At 44.6% G+C, this 23,381-nt stretch overlaps 1 protein-coding gene across 1 annotated transcript in view; it reads right to left on the bottom strand.

Moving 5' to 3' along the window:
• Window positions 1-1,140: 1,140 nt before the first annotated feature.
• The window catches only part of LOC144826181 (uncharacterized), a 263,557-nt gene continuing 241,316 nt past the window's right edge, over window positions 1,141-23,381 (bottom strand). The window contains 1 exon segment of the mRNA XM_078684575.1: window positions 1,141-4,929. Within this exon segment, the coding sequence (XP_078540701.1) occupies window positions 3,019-4,929 (1,911 nt within the window). The 3' untranslated portion in view covers window positions 1,141-3,018.

The raw sequence follows: 23,381 nt of genomic DNA, 5'->3' as shown, positions 1-23,381 counted from the left end.
TGGCCCTAATTCGGTAGGCCAGAGGAGGTCGTTCCAGGGGCTCGATGCCGTAGTGATCGCCAACACCTCGGTCTTATCGGGATTTATTTTTAATGAGTTGGTCGTCATCCAGTTCACGGTGAATTTTAGAATGTTCTGCATTCTCTGGTATGCCATTGGACAGTTGTCGATTTGAATAATAATCCGCGTATCGTCGGCATAGTTGTATATACTGCAGTCCATCTGATTTAATGTTGAGATGAGAGGTTGCAGGTAGGCATTGAACAATAAAGGTGATAATGCCGAGCCCTGAGGGACTCCGCATGTGATACCTACTGCCTCCGATACCAGGTTAGCCAATTGCACTCTCTGGACCCGTGACTCCTTGGCCTCACCCATAAGGAGTTGTTGTACCTGTTGTTGCGCCTGAAGCATATTACGTTGAAGGGGTGGGCTGGGATCAAGAACAAACTGCGCTTCTAAGACCCTCTGGCGAGTTTCCAATTCAACCAATTGCACGGAGCGTTTATGTTTTTCATTAGAACAAAAACTGATATCAATCCCGCGGATGGTTGGTTTTAAAAGCTTCCCAAGGGATACCCTTGGATGGGGCCGAGGCCACGTTGGATTCAAGATAGTCTGAGTGATGGCAATTTTAGCTTGTTGAAAGACAAAGACTCTTTCTTTTTAAAAATATTTTTATTGATAATAACAGAGCATTGAATATGTCACCCCCAAATCAAAACATACTTTGCAAATAGTAGACGTCATTAAGCTTCTGGTGTATAGCCGTTCCATATAATGCGGGTTATCTGACATGTATAACAGATACAATGCAGAACACATCATGCAGCTCATCGTCTTTGGGTTTACCACTGGGGTGCGTGCCAATGCAATGCGTTATCCAGCCATTGCATAACGTGTTTAAGAGGACCTAACCTAATTTGAGAAGAGTATTTCTGAGGGGGTGCCTACAGTGTATGTCTCAACAACTTTAACTTTCAAAAGAACTAATGCATGGCGGCCACAATAAACTGCTGATCTATAAATGGTCATGGTGGAGCCGGTGGGTAGAGTGAGTGGGGTCTGGGGCCTAATCTAAAAACATACGTGTCATATGGCTTCCCCAGTATAATCCTGTTTGTGTGGGAGCCTGGGGGGTAAGCGTCTCTCGTACCTCTTTCCAATTGGGTGAAAAGGGTGTGGTGCAGCAGCCAGGGCAACTGATTCCAGAACCCAGGGGCTCACGGTTCGATCCCCAGTGCCAGATTAGCCCAGCGCCATGTGACTCTGAGCAATAGCTTGCTTAATCTTCCCGACGGCCCCAGCGCCTTGACACCTGCGGGTAATTGTTCACACTTTACAAATACCAGGCATTTACGTTTATTTGCATTTGTAAAGTGTATTGGAATCTACTATTAGCGTCCTTTCTATTCACTGGATCGTTAGCAAGGGTCTTCCCTTCTGCCAGTCACCCAAACTATAAGTGTGTGCCTCCACCTGTCCGTATCTCACCCCTGTCTTACACTGAATCTCGGTCAGGGTGTTCCCTGGCGTCAATGACCTCCTTCCACTGCTCTATGTGACTTTGGCTTATCTCCTGTGATTCCTCTCTAAGTAGAACTCTTCCCTCTGCCCCTGCCCACTGAGTCACATCTCTCATACAGGTGCCTACCACAGGCCCACCAATAGACTTCCAGGTCATTGCTATCCTCCTTCTGACCAGTACCAAGGCCAGATCAAGAAATCTATTTCCAATCTTCCGTTTGGGTGATTGAGGAAAAAGTCCCAATAGACAGACCTCAGTAGTTGAGTCAAGTGTGCATCCTAGTGTGTCACTCAGTGTTGCCAATACCGCATCCCAGAAGTGACGCAATATGGTGCATTCTCAGGTATGTGTACAAAATCTGCATCAATATGTTTCCTCCTCAGGCATCCGCGAGGCTCACCACCATAGACTACTTGGACTTTGTGGGGTGCCATGTAGGTCATATGCAAAGAGTTAAACTGTGTGTACTTCACACTAGTGTTTCTTGAGACCATTTTAGGGTAGGCTAGGATCTTATTCCACTCTGAGCACGAAATATTTCGATCTAAAACTGTCTCCCACCGCTGACACAACCTTGACAGAGGTTAACGGGTCATCTCTGACAACGAGCTATAGATCCACTTCACTAAATGCTTGGTTGTGCCCGGGTGAGCAAGGATGGCAGTACTCTATGCGTCTTGGGTTCCTCACGGCCCCCTCTCCAAAGTACTCTGAAAGTGTGAACCAGGGCCTCATCCCGGAGGAACTGACCATCCTGTAGGCCAGGGCCTGCAACTAATTCCCTGAAAGGGACAAGGGTGTTTTGTTGGTAACAGTCCCCTACTGTCTCCAGCCTTACGTCCGTTCAGGCCGATAGCTGTTCAGCTGTGAAAACCGTTAATGGGTTCCCATGTGGTAAGCCCACTAAGGGTGAGTCTGGCACGTACAAGGGAGTCCCTTTTGGCTTTACTATATTGCGCTTCCAGCACTGCAACGCAGTAGTCAGCAATAGGGTCGGGCGAACAATCTCAACTGCTCGGATGAGCAGTCTAGCCAAAAATCAGCTGGTGCGTGCTGTGGTCTCTGCCAGTTCTAACTCGTCTAGCCTCAGCCCGTCCAACTACTGCACAACCCACTGTGTTTGGGAGGCTAGGAAGTATAACTCAGAATTTGGCACTCATAAACCACCCTCTGCAACGGGGCACTGCAGAGTTTCTAAGGAGACCCTCTGCTGGCTCTAATCCCTGATCAGTTCTCATAGCAAAGTATCTAGCTGGTGTAACCAGCAGGAAGGAAAAGTCACCGGGAGGTTGAGAAAAAAAGTACAGCAAATAAGCAAGCATGACCATTTTGTACAGTGATACTCGGCCATAATCAACAGACCACGTTCACTGCAGGTGGTATAACATATGTCCTGTGTGTATCCTCTGATGACTTGTTAGACACAGTCAGTCAGTCAAAAACACTTTATTCGATTATTTAAAATCATAAAAGACAAGGTTACAAACATTTCATATATATATATATATATATATATATATATATATATATAAAATCAACTGATGACTTGTTAGACTTGATGGATGACTAAGACTTTTCCCTCAGTCACTGCAGGTGTATGTTTTTTCTCCTGTATGTGCTTGCCGATGAATCTTCAGTTCTGATGGCTGAAGAAAAATCTTCTCACATGTACTGCAGCTGTATAATGTATCTCCATTATGTGTTCGCTGATGTTTCTTGAGGTGCGATGACTGAGTAAAGGTCTTCCCACATTCACTGCAGCCGTATGGTTTTTCTGCTGTATGTGTTCGCTGATGGTCTTTAAGTACTCATGACCGATTAAAGGTCTTCCCACATTCACTGCATATGTATAGTTTTTCTCCAGTATGTGTCTGCTGATTATTCATCAAGTTTGATAAATGAGTAAAGACACTTCCACATTCACTGCAGCTGGATGGTTTTTTTCCTGTATGTGTTCGCTGATGGATCTTTAGTTGTGATGACTGACTAAAGTTCCTTCCACATTCACTGCACAAGTATGGTTTTTCTCCAGTATGTGTTCGCTGATGGCTAGCTAGATTTGATGAATGAGAAAAGGACTTCACACATTCACTGCAGCTGTACGTCTTTTCTCCTGTATGTAATTGCTGATGGACCCTTAGGTCTGATGATTGAATAAAGCTCTTCCCACATTCACTGCACACGTATGGTTTTTCTCCAGTATGTGTTCGCTCATGGTACTTTAGTGCTGATGAATGTGTAAAGGCCTTTCCACATTCACTGCAGCTGTACGGCTTTTCTCCTGTATGTAATCGCTGATGGACCCTTAGGTCTGATGATTGAATAAAGCTCTTCCCACATTCACTGCACACGTATGGTTTTTCTCCAGTATGTGTTCGCTGATGTGTCGTCAGGTGTGATGATTGAGTAAAGGTACTTCCACATTCACTGCAGCTGTAAGGTTTTTCTCCTTTATGAGTTCGCTGATGTTTCCTTAGGACTGATGATTGACTAAAGCTCTTCCCACATTCACTGCACACGTATGGTTTTTCTCCAGTATGTGTTCGCTCATGGTACTTTAGTGCTGATGAATGTGTAAAGCTCCTCTCGCATTCACTGCAGTTGTACGGGTTTTCTCCTGTATGTAATCGCTGATGGACCCTTAGGTCTGATAAAGTAGTAAAGCTCCTCTCACATTCACTGCAGTTGTACGGCTTTTCTCCTGTATGTAATCGCTGATGGACCCTTAGGTCTGATAAAGTAGTAAAGCTCCTCTCACATTCACTGCAGCTGTACGGCTTTTCTCCTGTATGTAATCGCTGATGGACCCTTAGTTCTGCTAAAGTAGTAAAGCTCCTCCCACATTCACTGCACACATATGGTTTTTCTCCAGTATGTGTTCGCTGATGTGTCTTCAGGTGTGATGATTGGGTAAAGGTACTTCCACATTCACTGCAGCTGTAAGGTTTTTCTCCTTTATGAGTTCGCTGATGTTTCCTTAGGTCTGATGATTGAATAAAGCTCTTCCCACATTCACTGCACACGTATGGTTTTTCTCCAGTATGTGTTCGCTGATGGCTAGCTAGATTTGATGAATGTGTAAAGGCCTTCCCACATTCACTGCAGTTGTACGGCTTTTCTCCTGTATGTAATCGCTGATGGACCCTTAGGTCTGATAAAGTAGTAAAGCTCCTCTCACATTCACTGCAGTTGTACGGCTTTTCTCCTGTATGTATACGCTGATGGTACCGTAGGATTGATAAAAGGTTAAAGCTCTTCCCACATTCGCTGCACTCGTATGGGCTTTCTCCTATGTGCATTCCCCGATGAATCATTACGGTAGATGAATTACTGACACACTTTCCACATTCACTGCATGGGTGTGGCTGCTGAAACGTTAGGCACATATATATTTTTCCTTTTGTTGTTCACACCCCTAAGTTGAGTATGGTTTGGACATGTGCGAGGCCTCTTACTGATGACTGGTCATCGTGGCTGATGAAACGTAAAGCTAATCCCAGAGTCATGGATCCCTAAACATGCTAAATAAAATAACAGTAGAGTTGAGATATCACTCATTTATTGTCACACTCACACCGTGCGTACTGCCTCTTCACTCCTGGTCATCTTTACTTTTCTGCAGTATGATTTTAAGTATGTGGCATTTGTATTTCACAAACCTAGCAAGAGGCAGCAGAGAGCTGTTAGGGTAAGAACTAACTACATTGAAAAATCAGAACATGCTACAACACCACCGCTTCCTTTCAGGGCATGAGGAAGGGTGCTCCAGAGGCAGGATTTCTTTTAATAGAGACCTCTGCCACCAAATTGTTGATCCTCAGTGGATAGACGGCGGCTTCAATATTAATTCTTGGAGCAGAGAGGGAAAGCTCTCTTCGATCATGAGCTGGTATAGCAGCCAAGGGCAAGAGTAAAGTGGCTATTGTGTCTTTAGTCAAACTGAGGCAATCAGCTGTGGTTTTGGATAATTTCCCAGTTGCCAAAGATTTTCTTGGGAAGCCACTTTAGAATGGCGATGCAGCAATTCCTGTGTGATGACTCTGTTGCAAGTACCCGGGTGAATTTTGGACGGCGCAGTAGGAAGGAGAGGATCCTCCTGAAGCAGATATAGAGGGTGGAATAAGCATTTAGTCACTGTGTCCACAGGAAGGATGGAGGGACCAGTGTCGTTCCATCACATGATGTCTCTGATCAGACTCTTCATCCCGTGGGTTGGTCTTGCCTTGTTTCTTATTGAGTTTTATCTGCTGATGTGTGAGATCTCTGCTCTTACTGGCTTCAACAGTCTCTGAAATTTTGGGTCTTTATCTTCAAGATCTCTTTTAAATATTTGCTAGCATTTTAGTATTTTCTTCATTCTTCAGCACTTTTTGTGTGTTGTGTGCTCATAAGCTTACTCCCTGTTGGATAAAAGAGATCTGAAATCACTCAAGCGTAAGTGTGTGGAGTAAAAATAATATTTTTTTAAAAACGATATACAATCTTTTAATTAAATGTAATTAATTATATTTATATTGCAATATGTTTAAGAGCTCTCAAACACAATTTAACTAGATTCTTTTGAATTAAACAAGAAAGTATTTGTATTTACAGCAAACCACTCCCCTCTGTACTCTGGATTAGAGAAACCTAGTACAAGCATCAACAAATCTCCACGACAAGAAACATAGTCCAGTGGCAAAGCACAGAAAAGCATAGATTGTTGCTTGGAATGTTATTAAATGGCTATACGGATGGTAGGGAACAACAGCATCGTTCCCAAACCTGTAATAAAGGAAGAGAGGTATACTATTGCAGAATACTGAGCATTGGGATCCAGGAGCCTGCACTCAGACCCAGTGAGCTTATTTAGAACATGTTTGAGTTAAATGCATCCTGGCAATATTTACTTAAAGATCTGAAGAGCTGGCAGGTCATCTATATTTCAGGCAATGAGGTGATGCAGCTAACTCAACTATAGAAGCGTATATCCAAATCACCAAGCAACTTCAGGCAAATATTAATAGCAGAACCATTTTAAGAATTAGAGGATAGGTGATGAAAGAAAATACAGTCGGATCAGAAAATGGTAAATAAGTAGACAATAGGTTGCAGAAAAGATGTCCATGAATGCTAGCTTAGGACCTGTCGTTAGGGCTCTCCAGTGTAAACAACTTTCATAATATAGTTTGTAACATTTCTTTTTAAAGTCCATTTTGTGGCAGTGAGGATGTCATTCATGCATTAGCACTCTCACTTTTGCAACTCTTTGATGTCAGTACCTTCAACCGACAGCCCACCAATGACTGCGGTGCCGCAATGAAGGGCAGGCGAGGCACTTTCTTATAACTTTACAGAGCAGAGTGTATGTAGAGCAACAAGCTCTGTCCTCCCCACAACAATACTCTGTTTCCATGCTCGATCAACTTCTTGTGCTGCTAACAAATATCTGGAGTGTGAGTATTTCTGCCTTGATATACAAGACACACGGCCAACTCTATTGCACTGCGTCGATGGCACTAAATAGGAGCATTGCACATATATGTATATTTTTTTTATTTCATTTTATTGCAGTGTGTTCAAACAACAGCATTACAGAATGTAATTGGACACATTTCCCGATTACATTAATTTACTTTTTAGAGGTGTCGATAATGCATAAGTCTTAGAAATGGGGGTCTCTAGTTGGCAGAGGTAGGTACCTTTGTACTAATAGAGACCCTTGCTTCTAGTCAGGGTAAGGGGGTACACACTTCAGATAACCCCTACACTACCCCCTTGGTAGCTTGGCACGAGCAGACAGACATGTCCCAAAGACAATGTGTAAAGTTTTTGTACCAACACTCACACAAACACTGTGAAAAAACTACGAAAGGATACCACACCAGTTTAGAAAATAAATTATCTTTATCTAAACTAAACACGACCAACACGACAAAAATCCAACATACACAGTTAAAAATATGACTTTCAAAAGGTTGCAAGTAATCCTCAAACTAAACAGCCGCAGAGTTGGAAAACAAAGAGATGCAACACTCCAGAGACCTTGGGGAAGCATTGCAACAGAACCGCGACACGCAGAGGGCGAGTTGCATCGAATCCGGTCTATATGGGGGGTGATCTGTCGATTCTTTATAACGTTTCCGGATCGCAGGTGATGCGCCAGGAAAGCGTGCCACACAGGTACGATGTGTGGGAATCCGGGTTGGGTCTGCAATCGATTAGGCGGTGCCGGTCGGCGCTGCATCAGTCCTCTTCAGCTGCGATCCCTTGATGCGTCAATTCTTGCAACAGAGACAGGTGCTGCAATGGTTTTTGGAGTTACATGGCGATGCATAGAAATTCTTCTCACTGGCAGGTCATAACTCACAACAGCAGAGTTCAGGGGATCTGGGGGTGAAGTCTTTGTGTCCCTGAGACTTCTGAACAGGAGGCCAGCTCACTTCAGGCTCTTGGAGATCTCCTTCAAGCAGGGGGCACAGCACACAGCAAAGTCCTTCTCCTTTCCTTGACAGACACAGCAACTGCAGGCCAACCCCAGGCACACAGCAAGGGCAGTACTTCTCCTCAGTATCTCCAGCTCTTCTCCTTGGTACGCGTTTCTCTTGAATTCCAGGAAGGGTCTGCAGTCTGGTGTTTTGGGTCTGATACTTATACCCCATAATGTCTTTGTTCTCCTTGTGCAAGGGGCTCTGAGTCCAGTTCAAACTAGTTCGGGGGGCTGAGGGGGCACTCTGCAAGTGCACAACAACATCCATTGTCAGTGTGAGCCTTGGCTCCAGACACACCTCAGGGGGGGTGGAGCCAGCATTGTGGAAGGCAGACACAGCCCTATTCAGGTACAGGTGCTACTCCTCCCACCACTCCAAATGCAGACCAGGCCTATTCAGCCTAGTGCTGACTTATCCAGTCTCCTGGAGCCACTGCATCACCCCAGCCCCTGTCACTCCAAAGCCAGACAGTCAATCAACAAACAGGCAGAGGCACACAGGAGGGTTGAAAAAGAAAATAGCCACTTTCTAAAAGAGGTATTTTCAAACATACCCAACTCCATTTTTCCACCTTATCCCTATGGGAAGATATGCTTGTAAAATGTCACAAAGCATTCCCCATTCTGTTCTATGGGGCAATATAGCCTTTCAATGCTGAAAAATTAAATTGCCAGTATTTCACTATCAGAACGTTACACACACCAGTACATGTCATACCTTTCACATACACTGCACCCTGCCCAGGGGGTTACCTTGGGCCTACCATGGGGGTGCCCTATATGTAAGAAAAGGTAAGGTTAGGGCTTGACAAGTGGGTGCACTTGCCAAGTCGACATGGCAGTTAACAAACTGCGCGCAGGCACTGCGGTGGCAGGCCTGAGATCTTTTCAGGGCTACTCATGTGGGTGGCACAATGAGTGCTGCAGGCACACTAGTAGCATTTGATTTACAAGCCCTGGCACACTCCGTGCCCTTTACTAGGGACCTACTGGTAAATCAAAAACGCCAGCCATGGATAACCAATCACAATAACAATTTACACAGAGAGCATATGCACTTTAGCACTGATCAGCAGTGGTAAAGTGCCCAGACTCCTATAGCCAACAAACGCAGGTCAGGCAAAAAAATAGGAGGAAGAAGCAAAATGTTTGGGGATAACCCTGCAAAAAGGGCTGTAAGACCTGGCACCATTGGCGTGGGTCTCCCTTCCATTTTTTTGCTATTGCCTCATGTATTTTTGCTGGTGTTAGATGCTTTGGGCCCTGTGCCACTGCTATCCAGTGCCACAGTGCAAGTGCTCCCTATTGTAAATTGATGTGTTAATCAGTAGTTCCATGTTTGGCTATTTGGTTTACTTGTCAGACCATAGTACAGTGCACTGAGTGTGCCAAGGGCGTGTAATCCAAATGCTGCTGGTGGGCCTGCAGCACTGGTTGTGCCACCCACAGAAGCAGCCTTGTAAAATGTGTCTAAGGTCTGCCAGTGCAGAGCCTGTGTGCAGTCAGGTACTGTCATGCTGACTGGGCAAGTGCACCCACTTGCCAGTCCCTAAACCTTGAACCACAGGGGGTCTAACAGCCAAATTGAGAGGCTACACTGTCGATACTGAGTCAACAAGATCTCAAACTATCTTTCACACATAACATATTAGTAAAGATAAAGAAGGAAAAGGGTTAGCACTTCATGCATAGAGGAGACCGGTGCATCATTGATTATTCGTATATGGCTAATTAATCCACAACAAATTGTAAAGGGTTTCCATCAAAATAGACTCAATGATCAGTCCTATCATTTGGCCAAACCCATGTGCAAATGAGGCTGGTCCCCTGATCAGTGGGACACTCAGCTCCGCACCATATTGTTGTATCGGGATAGGGTTCACCAAATACACAAACCGTCCATGATGACTGATCTTTTGATGGTAAAGTAATGAGAAATAGTGCAACAAACAAAAGTGATTTAAAATAGGATGAAACGTCCTCCTTCTAAATACTTTATTCTGCGGACCAGACACGCCTCCTAATTAAAAAATATATAGAACAGTGCAAAAAAAGACAGTAACAAATATCTGTCTACAAAAGGGCCAACTGCCTAACGGGTATTGAATCCCTTGGCATTCGTCAGGGCCTCTGCTCATATAATAGTTGCACTCCTAATAGTGGAATGTAGAAATCACCACCAACACCAAAACAGAATATAATAAAACTGGTTAGAAACGGTACAACCTGTAACAACCATGGACATTAACCCTCCAATTCACAATGGTTACTGTGAATTCTGTGAAGGAAAACGTTACATCATTAGTATTGTATTCAATGCATCAGTCTCATGTGCATAGTGTGTCACCAAACCAATCAAAGTCTGTCAAAAGAATTTGATTTGTTATGCTTACCCTTTATGGTAGGGCAAAAGACATCACCTCACCTGGACACCGCTCAGGTACTAAGAGGCCCCGCACTACAAAGATATAGGGAAGACAAAGGAATGGGGCAAAAATGCTGTTAAGAATTTTTTTTAGCTTTACACCCTGCCCACAATCATTCCTATAACCAAATGCCCTATATCTAGAGGCAAAACATGTGAGGTAGGTCAACACCCCAACAACAGTGTACTAAGCCTCAAAATGACCCAGAAACTCGACTAAGACACCAAACTCTAAGGATTATTAAAACACCTTTGTGTGCTCTTCCAGGAATTTTTAACATTGTAGTCTTAAAATCCTGTAATTTACTAAAGTAAACAACATATGATAGCTAAAATATTGTGTAGTAGCTGCTCACCTTTCCGTCGGTACCTCAAGCTCCCATCTGAGACTTGGGGGAGGCACCGATCTGTAGGAGATCCTAGTATAAGTAGTCTAGTGGGGGTTTGTTGGTAGAGTATCCCTCCACCCATAAGGTGTATACTAAATAGTGGCAATCTTGTCATGTGTCCCTTCAATTGATGATGTATACTAGTGACAAGGACACCTTTTTTCAAACATAAATTGTGCAGTAAGCCCAGTAGGTCTTATTATCATAGGAAAACTAAGTGCACTACTTTGCGCTCGAAATAGCGCGAGAGCTCAGAACTACCTTATGATGTAATATCGGCCATCTTTGTAGTTCCAAACACTATGGTCTGGTAATAATTAAACCATGATTATTTCCCATGTGCATATGTTACTAGTCTGCCCCAAGTATTATGAGCCAGTACAGTTTTATCTACAAAGTAAGCCTAATTGAACTAATTGTCTAAGGAACAAGAGTGCACTTCTTCGCGCTCAAAATCGCGCGGGAAGACGCACTCAGGACTACCCGATGACATCATATCGGCCATCTTTGTAGTTCCTGACAATATAGTCTGGTAATCATCAAACCCTGATTGTTTCCCATGTGCGTATGATGGTAATCTGCCCCACGTGTTATGAGCCAGTGCATTTTTATCTACAAAGTAAGCCTGGTTAAGCTTATTATTTAAGGAACAAGAGCGCACATCTTCGCGCTCGAAATCGCGCGGGAAGACGCGCTCAGGACTACCCGATGACAACATGTCGGCCATCTTTGGAGTTCCTAAAACCCCCCAAAAACTAATCGGAACTACCTAATGATGTAATTTCAGACATCTTTGTAGTGCGATGACTACAGCCAATCAGTCAGTGATCTTACAATGTTATTGTAGGGACTCAGATGCTCTCAGCATGTGCCATATATAGCCACAGAGTCTATTCGTAGGGCAGATGCTAAAAAATCTTGCAAAGTGGGAACCTTCCTGATGTTTGAGCATAGCTATAAGTCACCCTTCAGTGTAGGACAGAACAGCCCCCAGAATCATACCTATATATGATAGTATGAAATCAGTGTAAGCAAAGTAATTCTGGCATGGATCATTGTGTACAGGGTATAAAGCTCATATAGACACACCCAGTTACAGTTAGTATATCATAATTATTGATCATTAGTGCCAAGGCTACAAGGAGGTCCAAGGAATATCATCATTTAATCCTCCTACATCAGTCCGAAGCTTATAAATCCATTTTTGCTCTTTTCTAAAAAGGTAACCAGACACATCGCTTATGTGACTGGGTATGTATGGCTTCTCCAGGACAGTCCATTGGAAATCTGTTTCTAAATGAGCACGCTCCAGGAAATGTCTCGTAAGTTTGGTGTTGTTTTTCTTACAACGGAAGGAACTCTTGTGTTCCAACATCCTGGTGCGGACTTTGCGGGTCGTCATACCCACATATCGTGTGGAACACGGGCATGTCAGCATATAAATCAGATTGGTACTATTGCAATTGCTGTAGTTGTTCAGCAACCAAGGTCTCGTGGTGCCTATATCTATCTCCTTCATGTGTTTGGTCTGGGGGCAGACTGAACAAGTGCCGCAAGGGTGATGCCCAACAGCTAGTGGGAGATTCCATAGTGTTTCCCCAAGTTTTCTAGGGAGCTCTTTAGGGCGTGTGTGAACCAGTCGATCACGAATGCTGCTAGCCCTTTTAAACGCAAACAGGGGTTGCGCAATTTTCTCTCTCCCATGATTCAGAAGGCGCCAGTGTCTTTTGACAATTTTCTGGATGGCATTACTTCTAGTATTGAAGGTGCTCACAAAAGTGAGTCTAGTCAGAGGTGGTTTAGGGATTGGAGCTTCCAGAAGGGCCTCCCTATTGTTGTTAACCGCTCTCTTTTTTGATCTTTTTATAAGCGAATTTGGATAGTGTCTGTCCCGTAATTGACCACAGAGGTTACTAGCATGCACCTCGAAGTCCTCTCTCTTGGAGCAGTTTCTGCGAACCCGTAGGAACTGGCCATAAGGTAGATTCTGGCGCAGGGACTTCGGGCGGTGACTCTCATAAAGGAGGAGTGAGGTCCTCGCCATAGGTTTTCTATACAGTTCACTCTGCAATCCTGCAGTGGTGACATAGATCGACAGAGTATATACATATATCGGAGAGTATATGTGAAACCATCACCCCTGTACCATTCATAATGGCTTTGGCAACTATAGCCATGAAATTGAATTTCTTCAAGTATGAGGACAAGCTGTTTCTCCAGATCTCGGGAACGAGTATGGGCAGCGTTTTTGCGCCAAGCCTGGCGAATTTATACGTGCACCAGTTCGAACAACAACACGTACTGACACCCACCAACCCCTTCCACACCTGTATTAGGTGGTGGAAGCGTTATATTGACGACGTGTTGGTGGTGTGGAGAGGCACGGTGGATTCCGTCAATGAATTCCACCAATGGCTAAATAGTAGAAACCAGTTTCTCAAATTTACCATGGAAACAAATAAAGAAAGAATTGCATTCCTAGATCTGTCGATCTATGTCACCACTGTAGGATTGCAGAGTGAACTGTATAGAAAACCTATGGCGAGGAACTCACTCCTCCTTTATGAGAGTCACCACCCGAAGTCCCTGCGCCAGAATCTACCTTATGGCCAGTTCCTACGGGTTCGCAGAAACTGCTCCAAGAGAGAGGACTTCGAGGTGCATGCTAGTAACCTCTGTGGTCAATGACGGGACAGACACTATCCAAATTCGCTTATAAAAAGATCAAAAAAGAGAGCGGTTAACAACAATAGGGAGGCCCTTCTGGAAGCTCCAATCCCTAAACCACCTCTGACTAGACTCACTTTTGTGAGCACCTTCAATACTAGAAGTAATGCCATCCAGAAGATTGTCAAAAGACACTGGCGCCTTCTGAATCATGGGAGAGAGAAAATTGCGCAACCCCTGTTTGCGTTTAAAAGGGCAAGCAGCATTCGTGATCGACTGGTTCACACACGCCCTAAAGAGCTCCCTAGAAAACTTGGGGAAACACTATGGAATCTCCCACCAGCTGTTGGGCATCACCCTTGCGGCACTTGTTCAGTCTGCCCCCAGACCAAACACACGAAGGAGATAGATATAGGCACCACGAGACCTTGGTTGCTGAACAACTACAGCAATTGCAATAGTACCAATCTGATTTATATGCTGACATGCCCGTGTTCCACACAATATGTGGGTATGACGACCCGCAAAGTCCGCACCAGGATGTTGGAACACAAGAGTTCCTTCCGTTGTAAGAAAAACAACACCAAACTTACGAGACATTTCCTGGAGCGTGCTCATTTAGAAACAGATTTCCAATGGACTGTCCTGGAGAAGCCATATATACCCAGTCACATAAGCGATGTGTCTGGTTACCTTTTTAGAAAAGAGCAAAAATGGATTTATAAGCTTCGGAGGATTAAATGATGATATTCCTTGGACCTCCTTGTAGCCTTGGCACTAATGATCAATAATCATGATATACTGACTGTAACTGGGTGTGTCTATATGAGCTTTATACCCTGTACACAATAATCCATGCCAGAATTACTTTGCTTACACTGATTTCATACTATCATATATAGGTATGATTCTGGGGGCTGTTCTGTCCTACACTGGAGGGTGACTTATAGCTATGGTCAAACATCAGGAAGGTTCCCACTTTGCAAGATTTTTTAGCATCTGCCCTATGAATAGACTCTGTGGCTATATATGGCACATGCTGAGAGCATCTGAGTCCCTACAATAACATTGAAAGATCACTGACTAATTGGCTGTAGTCATCGCACTACAAAGGTGTCTGAAATGACATCATTAGGTAGTTCCGATTAGTTTTTGGAGGGTTTTAGGAACTACAAAGATGGCCGACATGTTGTCATCGGGTAGTCCTGAGCGCGTCTTCCCGCGCGATTTCGAGCGCGAAGATGTGCGCTCTTGTTCCTTAAATAATAAGCTTAACAAGGCTTACTTTGTAGATAAAAATGCACTGGCTCATAACACGTGGGGCAGATTACCATCATACGCACATGGGAAACAATCAGGGTTTGATGATTACCAGACTATATTGTCAGGAACTACAAAGATGGCTGATATGATGTCATCGGGTAGTCCTGAGCGCGTCTTCCCGCGCGATTTCGAGCGCGAAGAAGTGCGCTCTTGTTCCTTAGACAATTAGTTCAATTAAGCTTACTTTGTAGATAAAACTGTACTGGCTCATAACACTTGGGGCAGACTAGTAACATATGCACATGGGAAATTATCATGGTTTAATGATTACCAGACCATAGTGTTTGGAACTACAAAGATGGCCGATATTACATCATAAGGTAGTTCTGAGCTCTCGCGCTATTTCGAGCGCAAAGTAGTGCACTTAGTTTTCCTATGATAATAAGACCTACTGGGCTTACTGCACAATTTATGTTTGAAAAAAGGTGTCCTTGTCACTAGTATACATCATCAATTGAAGGGACACATGACAAGATTGCCACTATTTAGTATACACCTTATGGGTGGAGGGATACTCTACCAACAAACCCCCACTAGACTACTTATACTAGGATCTCCTACAGATCGGTGCCTCCCCCAAGTCTCAGATGGGAGCTTGAGGTACCGACGGAAAGGTGAGCAGCTACTACACAATATTTTAGCTATCATATGTTGTTTACTTTAGTAAATTACAGGATTTTAAGACTACAATGTTAAAAATTCCTGGAAGAGCACACAAAGGTGTTTTAATAATCCTTAGAGTTTGGTGTCTTAGTCGAGTTTCTGGGTCATTTTGAGGCTTAGTACACTGTTGTTGGGGTGTTGACCTACCTCACATGTTTTGCCTCTAGATATAGGGCATTTGGTTATAGGAATGATTGTGGGCAGGGTGTAAAGCTAAAAAAAATTCTTAACAGCATTTTGCCCCATTCCTTTGTCTTCCCTATATCTTTGTAGTGCGGGGCCTCTTAGTACCTGAGCGGTGTCCAGGTGAGGTGAGGTCTTTTGCCCTACCATAAAGGGTAAGCATAACAATTCAAATTCTTTTGACACACTTTGATTGGTTTGGTGACACACTATGCACATGAGACTGATGCATTGAATACAATACTAATGATGTAACGTTTTCCTTAACAGAATTCACAGTAACCATTGTGAATTGGAGGGTTAATGTCCATGGTTGTTACAGGTTGTACCGTTTCTAACCAGTTTTATTATATTCTGTTTTGGTGATGGTGGTGATTTCTACATTCCACTATTAGGAGTGCAACTATTATATGAGCAGAGGCCCTGACGAATGGCAAGGGATTCAATACCCGTTAGGCAGAAACATGTTGGCCCTTTTGTAGACAGATATTTGTTACTGTCTTTTTTTGCACTGTTCTATATATTTTTTAATTAGGAGGCGTGTCTGGTCCGCAGAATAAAGTATTTAGAAGGAGGACATTTCATCCTATTTTAAATCACTTTTTTGTTTGTTGCACTATTTCTCATTACTTTACCATCAAAAGATCAGTCATCATGGACGGTTTGTGTATTTGGTGAACCCTATCCCGATACAACAATATGGTGCGGAGCTGAGTGTCCCACTGATCAGGGGACCAGCCTCATTTGCACATGGGTTTGGCCAAATGATAGGACTGATCATTGAGTCTATTTTGATGGAAACCCTTTACAATTTGTTGTGGATTAATTAGCCATATACGAATAATCAATGATTCACCGGTCTCCTCTATGCATGAAGTGCTAACCCTTTTCCTTCTTTATCTTTACTAATATATTATGTGTGAAAGATATTTTGAGATCATGTTGACTCAGTATCGACAGTGTAGCCTCTCAATTTGGCTGTTAGACCCCCTGTGTTTCGTGTGTTATACATTCAGTTGTTGCTGGGGATAAAACCAGGTGTGGGTCTTTAAAATATATATCCCTTGGACCCTATTTTCAATGGTTTTGTTTAATCAGTCCCTAAACCTTCCCTTTTCTTCATATCAGTCACCCCTATAGTAGGCCCAGTGGCAGGGTGCATTGTAAGTATAAGGTAGGACAAGCCCTGATGTGTGTGGCATGTCCGAATAGTGAATTACAGCCATTTTCGTTTTTCACTATTGCAAGGCTACCTGTTCTCCATAGGCTAGACTGGGCTGTTAGAATTATTACATTTTATAATCCAAACAGGCTCAGAGAACATGGTAGGCAGTGGGGGCACCAGCTGACATCGCGCCCCTCCCCCTGTGACCCGGAGCACCTGTAAAACCTCTTGCGCCTCCCGACGCTCCGCGGGAGACGCTTCGCTGGTGCTGTTTGCCGGTGTTGGGGGCAGAGACACAAACTACCACATCCAGGAGCCAGTGGGGGCACCAGCTGACATCGCGCCCCTCCCCCTGCGACCCGGAGCACCTGTAAAACCTCTTGCGCCTCCCGCATTGCGGGAGACGCTTCGCCGGTGCTGTTTGCCGGTGTTGGGGGCAGAGACACAAACTACCGCATCCAGGAGCCAGTGGGGGCACCAGCTGACATCGCGCCCCTTCCCCTGTGACCCGGAGCACCTGCAAAACCTCTCGCGCCTGCCGCTTCCCGGGAGACGCTTCGCCGGTGCTGTTTGCCGGTGTTGGGGGCAGAGACACAAACTACCGCATCCAGGAGCCAGTGGGGGCACCAGCTGACATCGCGCCCCTCCCCCTGTGACCCGGAGCACCTGTAAAACCTCTCGCGCCTCCCGCTTCGCGGGAGACGCTCGCCGGTGCTGTTTGCCGGTGTTGGGGGCAGAGACACAAACTACCGCATCCAGGAGCCAGTGGGGGTACCAGCTGACATCGCGCCCCTCCCCCTGTGACCCGGAGCACCTGTAAAACCTCTTGCGCCTCCTGCTTCGCGGGAGACGCTTCGCCGGTGCTGTTTGCCGGTGTTGGGGGCAGAGACACAAACTACCGCATCCAGGAGCCTGTGGGGGCACCAGCTGACATCGCGCACCTCCCCCTGTGACCCGGAGCACCTGTAAAACCTCTTGCGCCTCCCGCTTCGCCTGTGCTGTTTGCCGCTGTTGTTGGCAGAGACACAAACTACCGCATTCAGGAGCCAGTGGGGGCACCAGCTGACATCGCGCCCCTCCCCCTGTGACCCGGAAGATTAAACCATCTCTGTTCTCTCGCGGCGCGGGACGCTCGCGGGCGGGCGCCGGGCTAAGCCCGGGCAAAGGGCGGGCCGTCTGTGGCCGTCCGGGGCAGGACGAGGCTGGGCTGGTCCACCCCCATGACATTTCATCTTAAAAACTGTAAGACTTAATCCTTTGACCTTTTGGTCATCTATTTGAGATTATTTTAAAAATTTTGTAATTTTAATACTGGGTCCCATTCAATACTGAGCTCTGTTCTAAACAGTCAAGCTTCAATTTTAACTAGATAAGGGGGTCTCACTTAGGTTACACCCCATTTTACCTTGTATCCCCTTTGGAGTAAATAGGTGTTTGAGGCACTTCACTCTAGGGCATCCCCAGTATGGGGAAACTCACCAACCCTTCCCTTTCACGCCCCAGAACCAGGCAACAAGCTGCCATGACTCAATCACTCCCGACCCTAACAGCAATTGATCTACACAAAGAGGAAGAAAATATATTCTCCCATGAGAGCACAGTCCGAGCCAGTTCCCCCCCGCCCCTCCTCTGCACCACCTCTTTGGGTCACACATTTGATGACCGATTTGCAGGATTACATAGAACAAGTAATTAGCTCCTATGTAAAACCCCTAACATCAAGACTAGATAGGATTTTTTCTCTTGTCACTAATAAATGCCCAGGGAAGCCGCAGCGCGCTAGCCCACAGGGGAACCACGATAAGGGAGAGGGTATAGCTTCTACCCCAGGTACTTCAGCAGACACGGGTCTGGTGGGTAGTACCCCCATACAAACAACCAAACCACTACACGTTATGGCCCATGTAGTCGTGCAGAAATCTACTAGTGTACAAAATAGCTCTGTAGGTACCCTTTGTCCACCTGAGGCACCCAAAGTAAATGTTCCATCAACATGTGTACTGCCCCCACCTTTGGCAGCACCTGTGATACGGCCACGTGCTGATGGTAAACCCTCGCCCCCTGCCTCCCAGAAACGGCAGGTAGAGAGCTCATTAAAATCTGCTCCCCGTCCCCAGCTTCCGCCTGAGGCCATGCCTTACGTGGTGGTGCTTACGGGAGTTCCACCCCTGCAAGCAAGCTCCACCGAATCCTACCTAGAGCTAAAAAATAAAATCATATTTTGGCTAAATCAACAGACCAATAGTAGGACCGGGGCAGGGGGAGATTCTATTTGCACGCAGAGTTAGTTGGCTGGGTACTAGACACAAGGACATAGGAGGTGACTGTGTGATAATTAATTTTAGGGACACTGAGGTGGTTAAATACATTATAAGAGGGGGAAGTTAAAAGAAGAGAGAAAGAAAAAAAATAGAAAAAGGACAGGGGGAAAAAGGAAAGGAAAAGGAGGAAAAAAAAGAAAAAGAAGAAAAAAAGAAAGAAAAAAAAAATGACCTTCGACTTGGAACCCACAGGCCACAATGCCTACAAAATTCTTTACCCAGCTAACCTCACAAAAAATGCATCGAATAAATTCAAACACCGGCTTATGATAAAAAATATGAAGACTCTCGTCTTAGATACCTACTTCTGCTCTAACAAGGGCATTATTGCTAATTACCTTATCTTCCACACGAATAAACGTGCCAAATGGAGAACTACCTTCCACTCTATGCTACATATCTCCTCAATGAAGAAATCTCCCTATGCCATCAAACTGATGGCTACTGCCTCAGACCTTTACCCTTTAAAGGCCACCATTACTATTTACAATAATGGCAATATCCTAATACAATCCTCTGACGAGAATCTAGATATCTTTGATAGGCTCTTCCCCACTCTCAAGAAAGCAGTAAACAATAGGGATAACAAACTTACTACATCCTTGCATCGACTGGACTTAGATGTCTCCTTATCGCCCCCCCTTCCAGCATACCTTATCAGACCCTCCCAACCTGACCAATGCCACCCCTATCTTGACGCCTATCCCGCCAGACTCCACTATTGTAGCTATACTTGGGTCTCCTGACTCTTGCGTGCTAGGTTTGCCTCCAGCCCCTACCATCAGTACGACTAAAACCACCAGTAATCACTGCCAACTAGTCCAGCCGGCTGAAACCACTCTTGGTTTCCTCAATACTGAAGATACAAGCTTAAGCCTTGATACTGATCACATCCTGACTAATACTCCAAAGTTATCCTGGCCCTCCTCGTTGGATAATACCATACTGGAGATCTCCAACTCCCTCTCACCTCCTTCACACATTGGGGACCATCTAGACTCCACGCACCTTCCATCCGCTGTGGTGCCTGAGGGTATTCTTTCAACCACTACACTTATCTCGCCTATACAATCCCACATATTGGATTGCCCAGACTCCACTCTCCCACTACCTGTCACATTAGGTGAAGGAACGCCTACAATGGCTACATTCAATCCGCAGAATTCATTGACCCTTCCACATCCCGAAGGGGGAGACCCTAGCGACTTTTTCACTCCCACATTGGATATGCATAATGACACTATGAGTAGTTCGCCTCAACAAACAGTCCATACACCAACTCCCATTACATATTCTCCCATCTCTGTCCTGATTGATCAAATCAATGAGTTAGCTACAGGCCTATCTCATCTTAAGGACGCTATTCTTAATATTTCAACCATCACAAAAGATCTTCTCATCTTACATAGAGCCACCAATGACACAGTGAATCTTATCAATCTCCAAATGAGAAACTTCTGCCCTACGAATGCCCCCATTGACAATATTACTCAGCACAACCCAAACTATGTCCAACCTAGTAGCCTCATACCCACAGTCACACTCCCTATAACCACCACTCCAGGCAGATTATTTTCCCTCTCGGGGACAAAGACTTCATGCAATGAGCTCTCAGAAAGTGACATTGATGATCTTCTTACATCCTATGCCTTTGACTCTCTTAATAGTAAGTCCCACTGCAACGTCATTCAAACCATTGTAACCAACCCCCTCAGAGAGCCTACACCCAAAAATAGAGTAGTTAATGGAGTTAACCTCACTAATATCAATTTAGAACAGATTTCCTCAATCCCCTTGATTAACAAGCTGAAGTGTGGGCTTTGAAACTGTAGATCTGCCAGCAAACATGCTACTGATATCTTCAATCTCATATCAGATGAAGATTTAGACATTATGGTCCTCACAGAAACTTGGCTAAACAGCTCCTCATCTCCCATCCTCGATTTACTGGTTCCTCCCTCACATGATCTAATCCGATTTGATAGGATCGGGAAACTTGGTGGAGGGGTAGCCTGCATTTATCGTAACTCACTATCAGTAAAACAAGCGGATTCCATTGAGCTATCCTCCAGTGACTACCTATGCATTAGTATCTCTGATGCTAAGCGTATCACTAGTAAGTTACACATTTTTTACCACCCCAAGGTGACAGTTTGACTTGCATAGATGAGATTATGGAGATTATGGCATCCAATTCCAACTCTCTAATTCCTCATATCTACCTAGGGGATTTCAACCTCCACTGGAGCAATGCAAATGATCAGATTGTTTGCTGCTTCAAAGAATTTTTGGTTGATCAGGAGTTATTCCAATTCTGTGACAGTCCTACACATAACAAGGGTGAGACATTGGACCTTATCATTGCAAAATCAAACTTCATCCTACTGGAATCCATCACCCCTTGTGACTGGTCTGATCATTATTCCATCCTCTTCTCCATCAATATCGAAGCTATTCAAAAGAGGAGTCAACCCCCAAAATCAAGGCAATGGAAACGGAATCTACAAAACATCAATCACATCTCCTTGGTAAACCAATGCAACTCCGCTTTGACCCTCATGACTGTTGTAACTGATGTACATGACCTTACAACCTTCTACAATGACACGATGCTCGAAACTCTGGACTCCATTGCGCCGTTACAGGAAAAAAATGTCTCCTCTAAGATTTCCAAGCTCTGGTTCAATGAAGGTCTGAACTTGGATCGTAGACAGCTAAGAGCCACTGAACGTCTTTGGAAATCGGCTCCTAACACTGACTACCTGGAGCTCCTTAGAAGGTTACGGAATTCTTACAATAGAAAGATTCTTAAGGCAAAAGCAGACTTTTTCCGAACTCAGCTGAACCAAGCTAGCAACCGTCCAAAAAAACTCTTTGAAATCGTCAAGCAACAATCATGCAATACAACTAACCATAGTGAGCTAAATGATCGGGCCACGCCTACTTGTGACGTGCTTGCCAATTTCTTTCATGAAAAGACTAGGGCTATTGAGCTAGACATCCAATCAAAGTTGGCCCCCTCTCAACCCATGGCACAAGATCCCAAAATGGGCGCTTTATTTGAAGCTCATTTTAATAACCCAAGGGAAGTCACAAAAAATAATGCCTCCTGGCACACCTTCTCTCCAATTTCTCAACAAACTATCGACATCACTCTCCAAGAAATCAACCCCTCTAATCATTTCTCGGACCCCCTGCCTCCTGCCCTGTTCAAGATCTTAAAAACATCTATACTACCTTTATGGTCAAAAATTGTAAACGCCTCCCTGAGTCAAGGTGTCATCCCGGACTGTCTTAAAATAGGTCAGGTCACTCCTATACTAAAGAAAGCTGACGCCTCCCCATCTGATCCTAACAACTACCGTCCTATAACCAACATCCCCACCTTGGCTAAATTATTGGAGAAATGTGTTCAAATTCAATTATGCAATCACATTGAGAACTTCAACCTCTTAGATTGTCACCAATCTGGATTCCGAAGAGGGCACAGCACAGAATCTGCACTCACTCACATTTTGGATGATATACTAACTATGCTTGAATGTAACGAATCATGCCTTTTGATTCTTCTTGACCTGTCCTCCGCATTCGATACGGTCAAACACGACAACCTCTTGTCTACTGAAAAGAAGGATGGGCCTCTCAGGCACTGTACTACAATGGTTCTCTTCCTTCCTGAACAATAGATCTCAAAGATTCAAGATGAAAAACTCACTCTCGCAACCTTCCATGGTCACTCTTGGTGTGCCTCAGGGATCGTCCCTCTCACCCATTCTTTTCAATCTCCTAATGGAGCCTCTGGCAAATGCATTGAAATCAGCAAACATTCTATATCACCTGTACGCGGATGACACCCAGCTATACCTGAAAATCACCTCACCTGATGACATCATTGCTCTTAACACTACGCTTATGAACACGCAAAGTTGGCTCACTAAAAACCACCTGATGCTGAACACCAAAAAAACTGAATTCATTCTCATCTCACCTCCAAATCACGCTCCTAAGATAGACCTCTGGCTAAAACATCTAACCTCCTTTGACTGTGTCCCCCTCATCATAGACTCAGCAAAATCCCTAGGTGTCTCCATTGACAAACATTTGAATATGCAGTCGCACATTTCTATTGCCACCAAGGGAGCTAATCACAAGATGAGTATATTAAGGAAACTCATGAGTATATTAAGGAAACTCAAACCTTCCTCCCTCAGGCTGATCTAAAAATTGCAGTACAAGCTCTAGTCCTAC

Source organism: Lissotriton helveticus, chromosome 3_2, assembly GCF_964261635.1.
Source record: "Lissotriton helveticus chromosome 3_2, aLisHel1.1, whole genome shotgun sequence".
Taxonomy (NCBI): domain Eukaryota; kingdom Metazoa; phylum Chordata; class Amphibia; order Caudata; family Salamandridae; genus Lissotriton; species Lissotriton helveticus.
The sequence above is the reverse complement of the archived record's forward strand: the minus strand, read 5'-3'. Positions and strand labels throughout refer to the sequence as shown.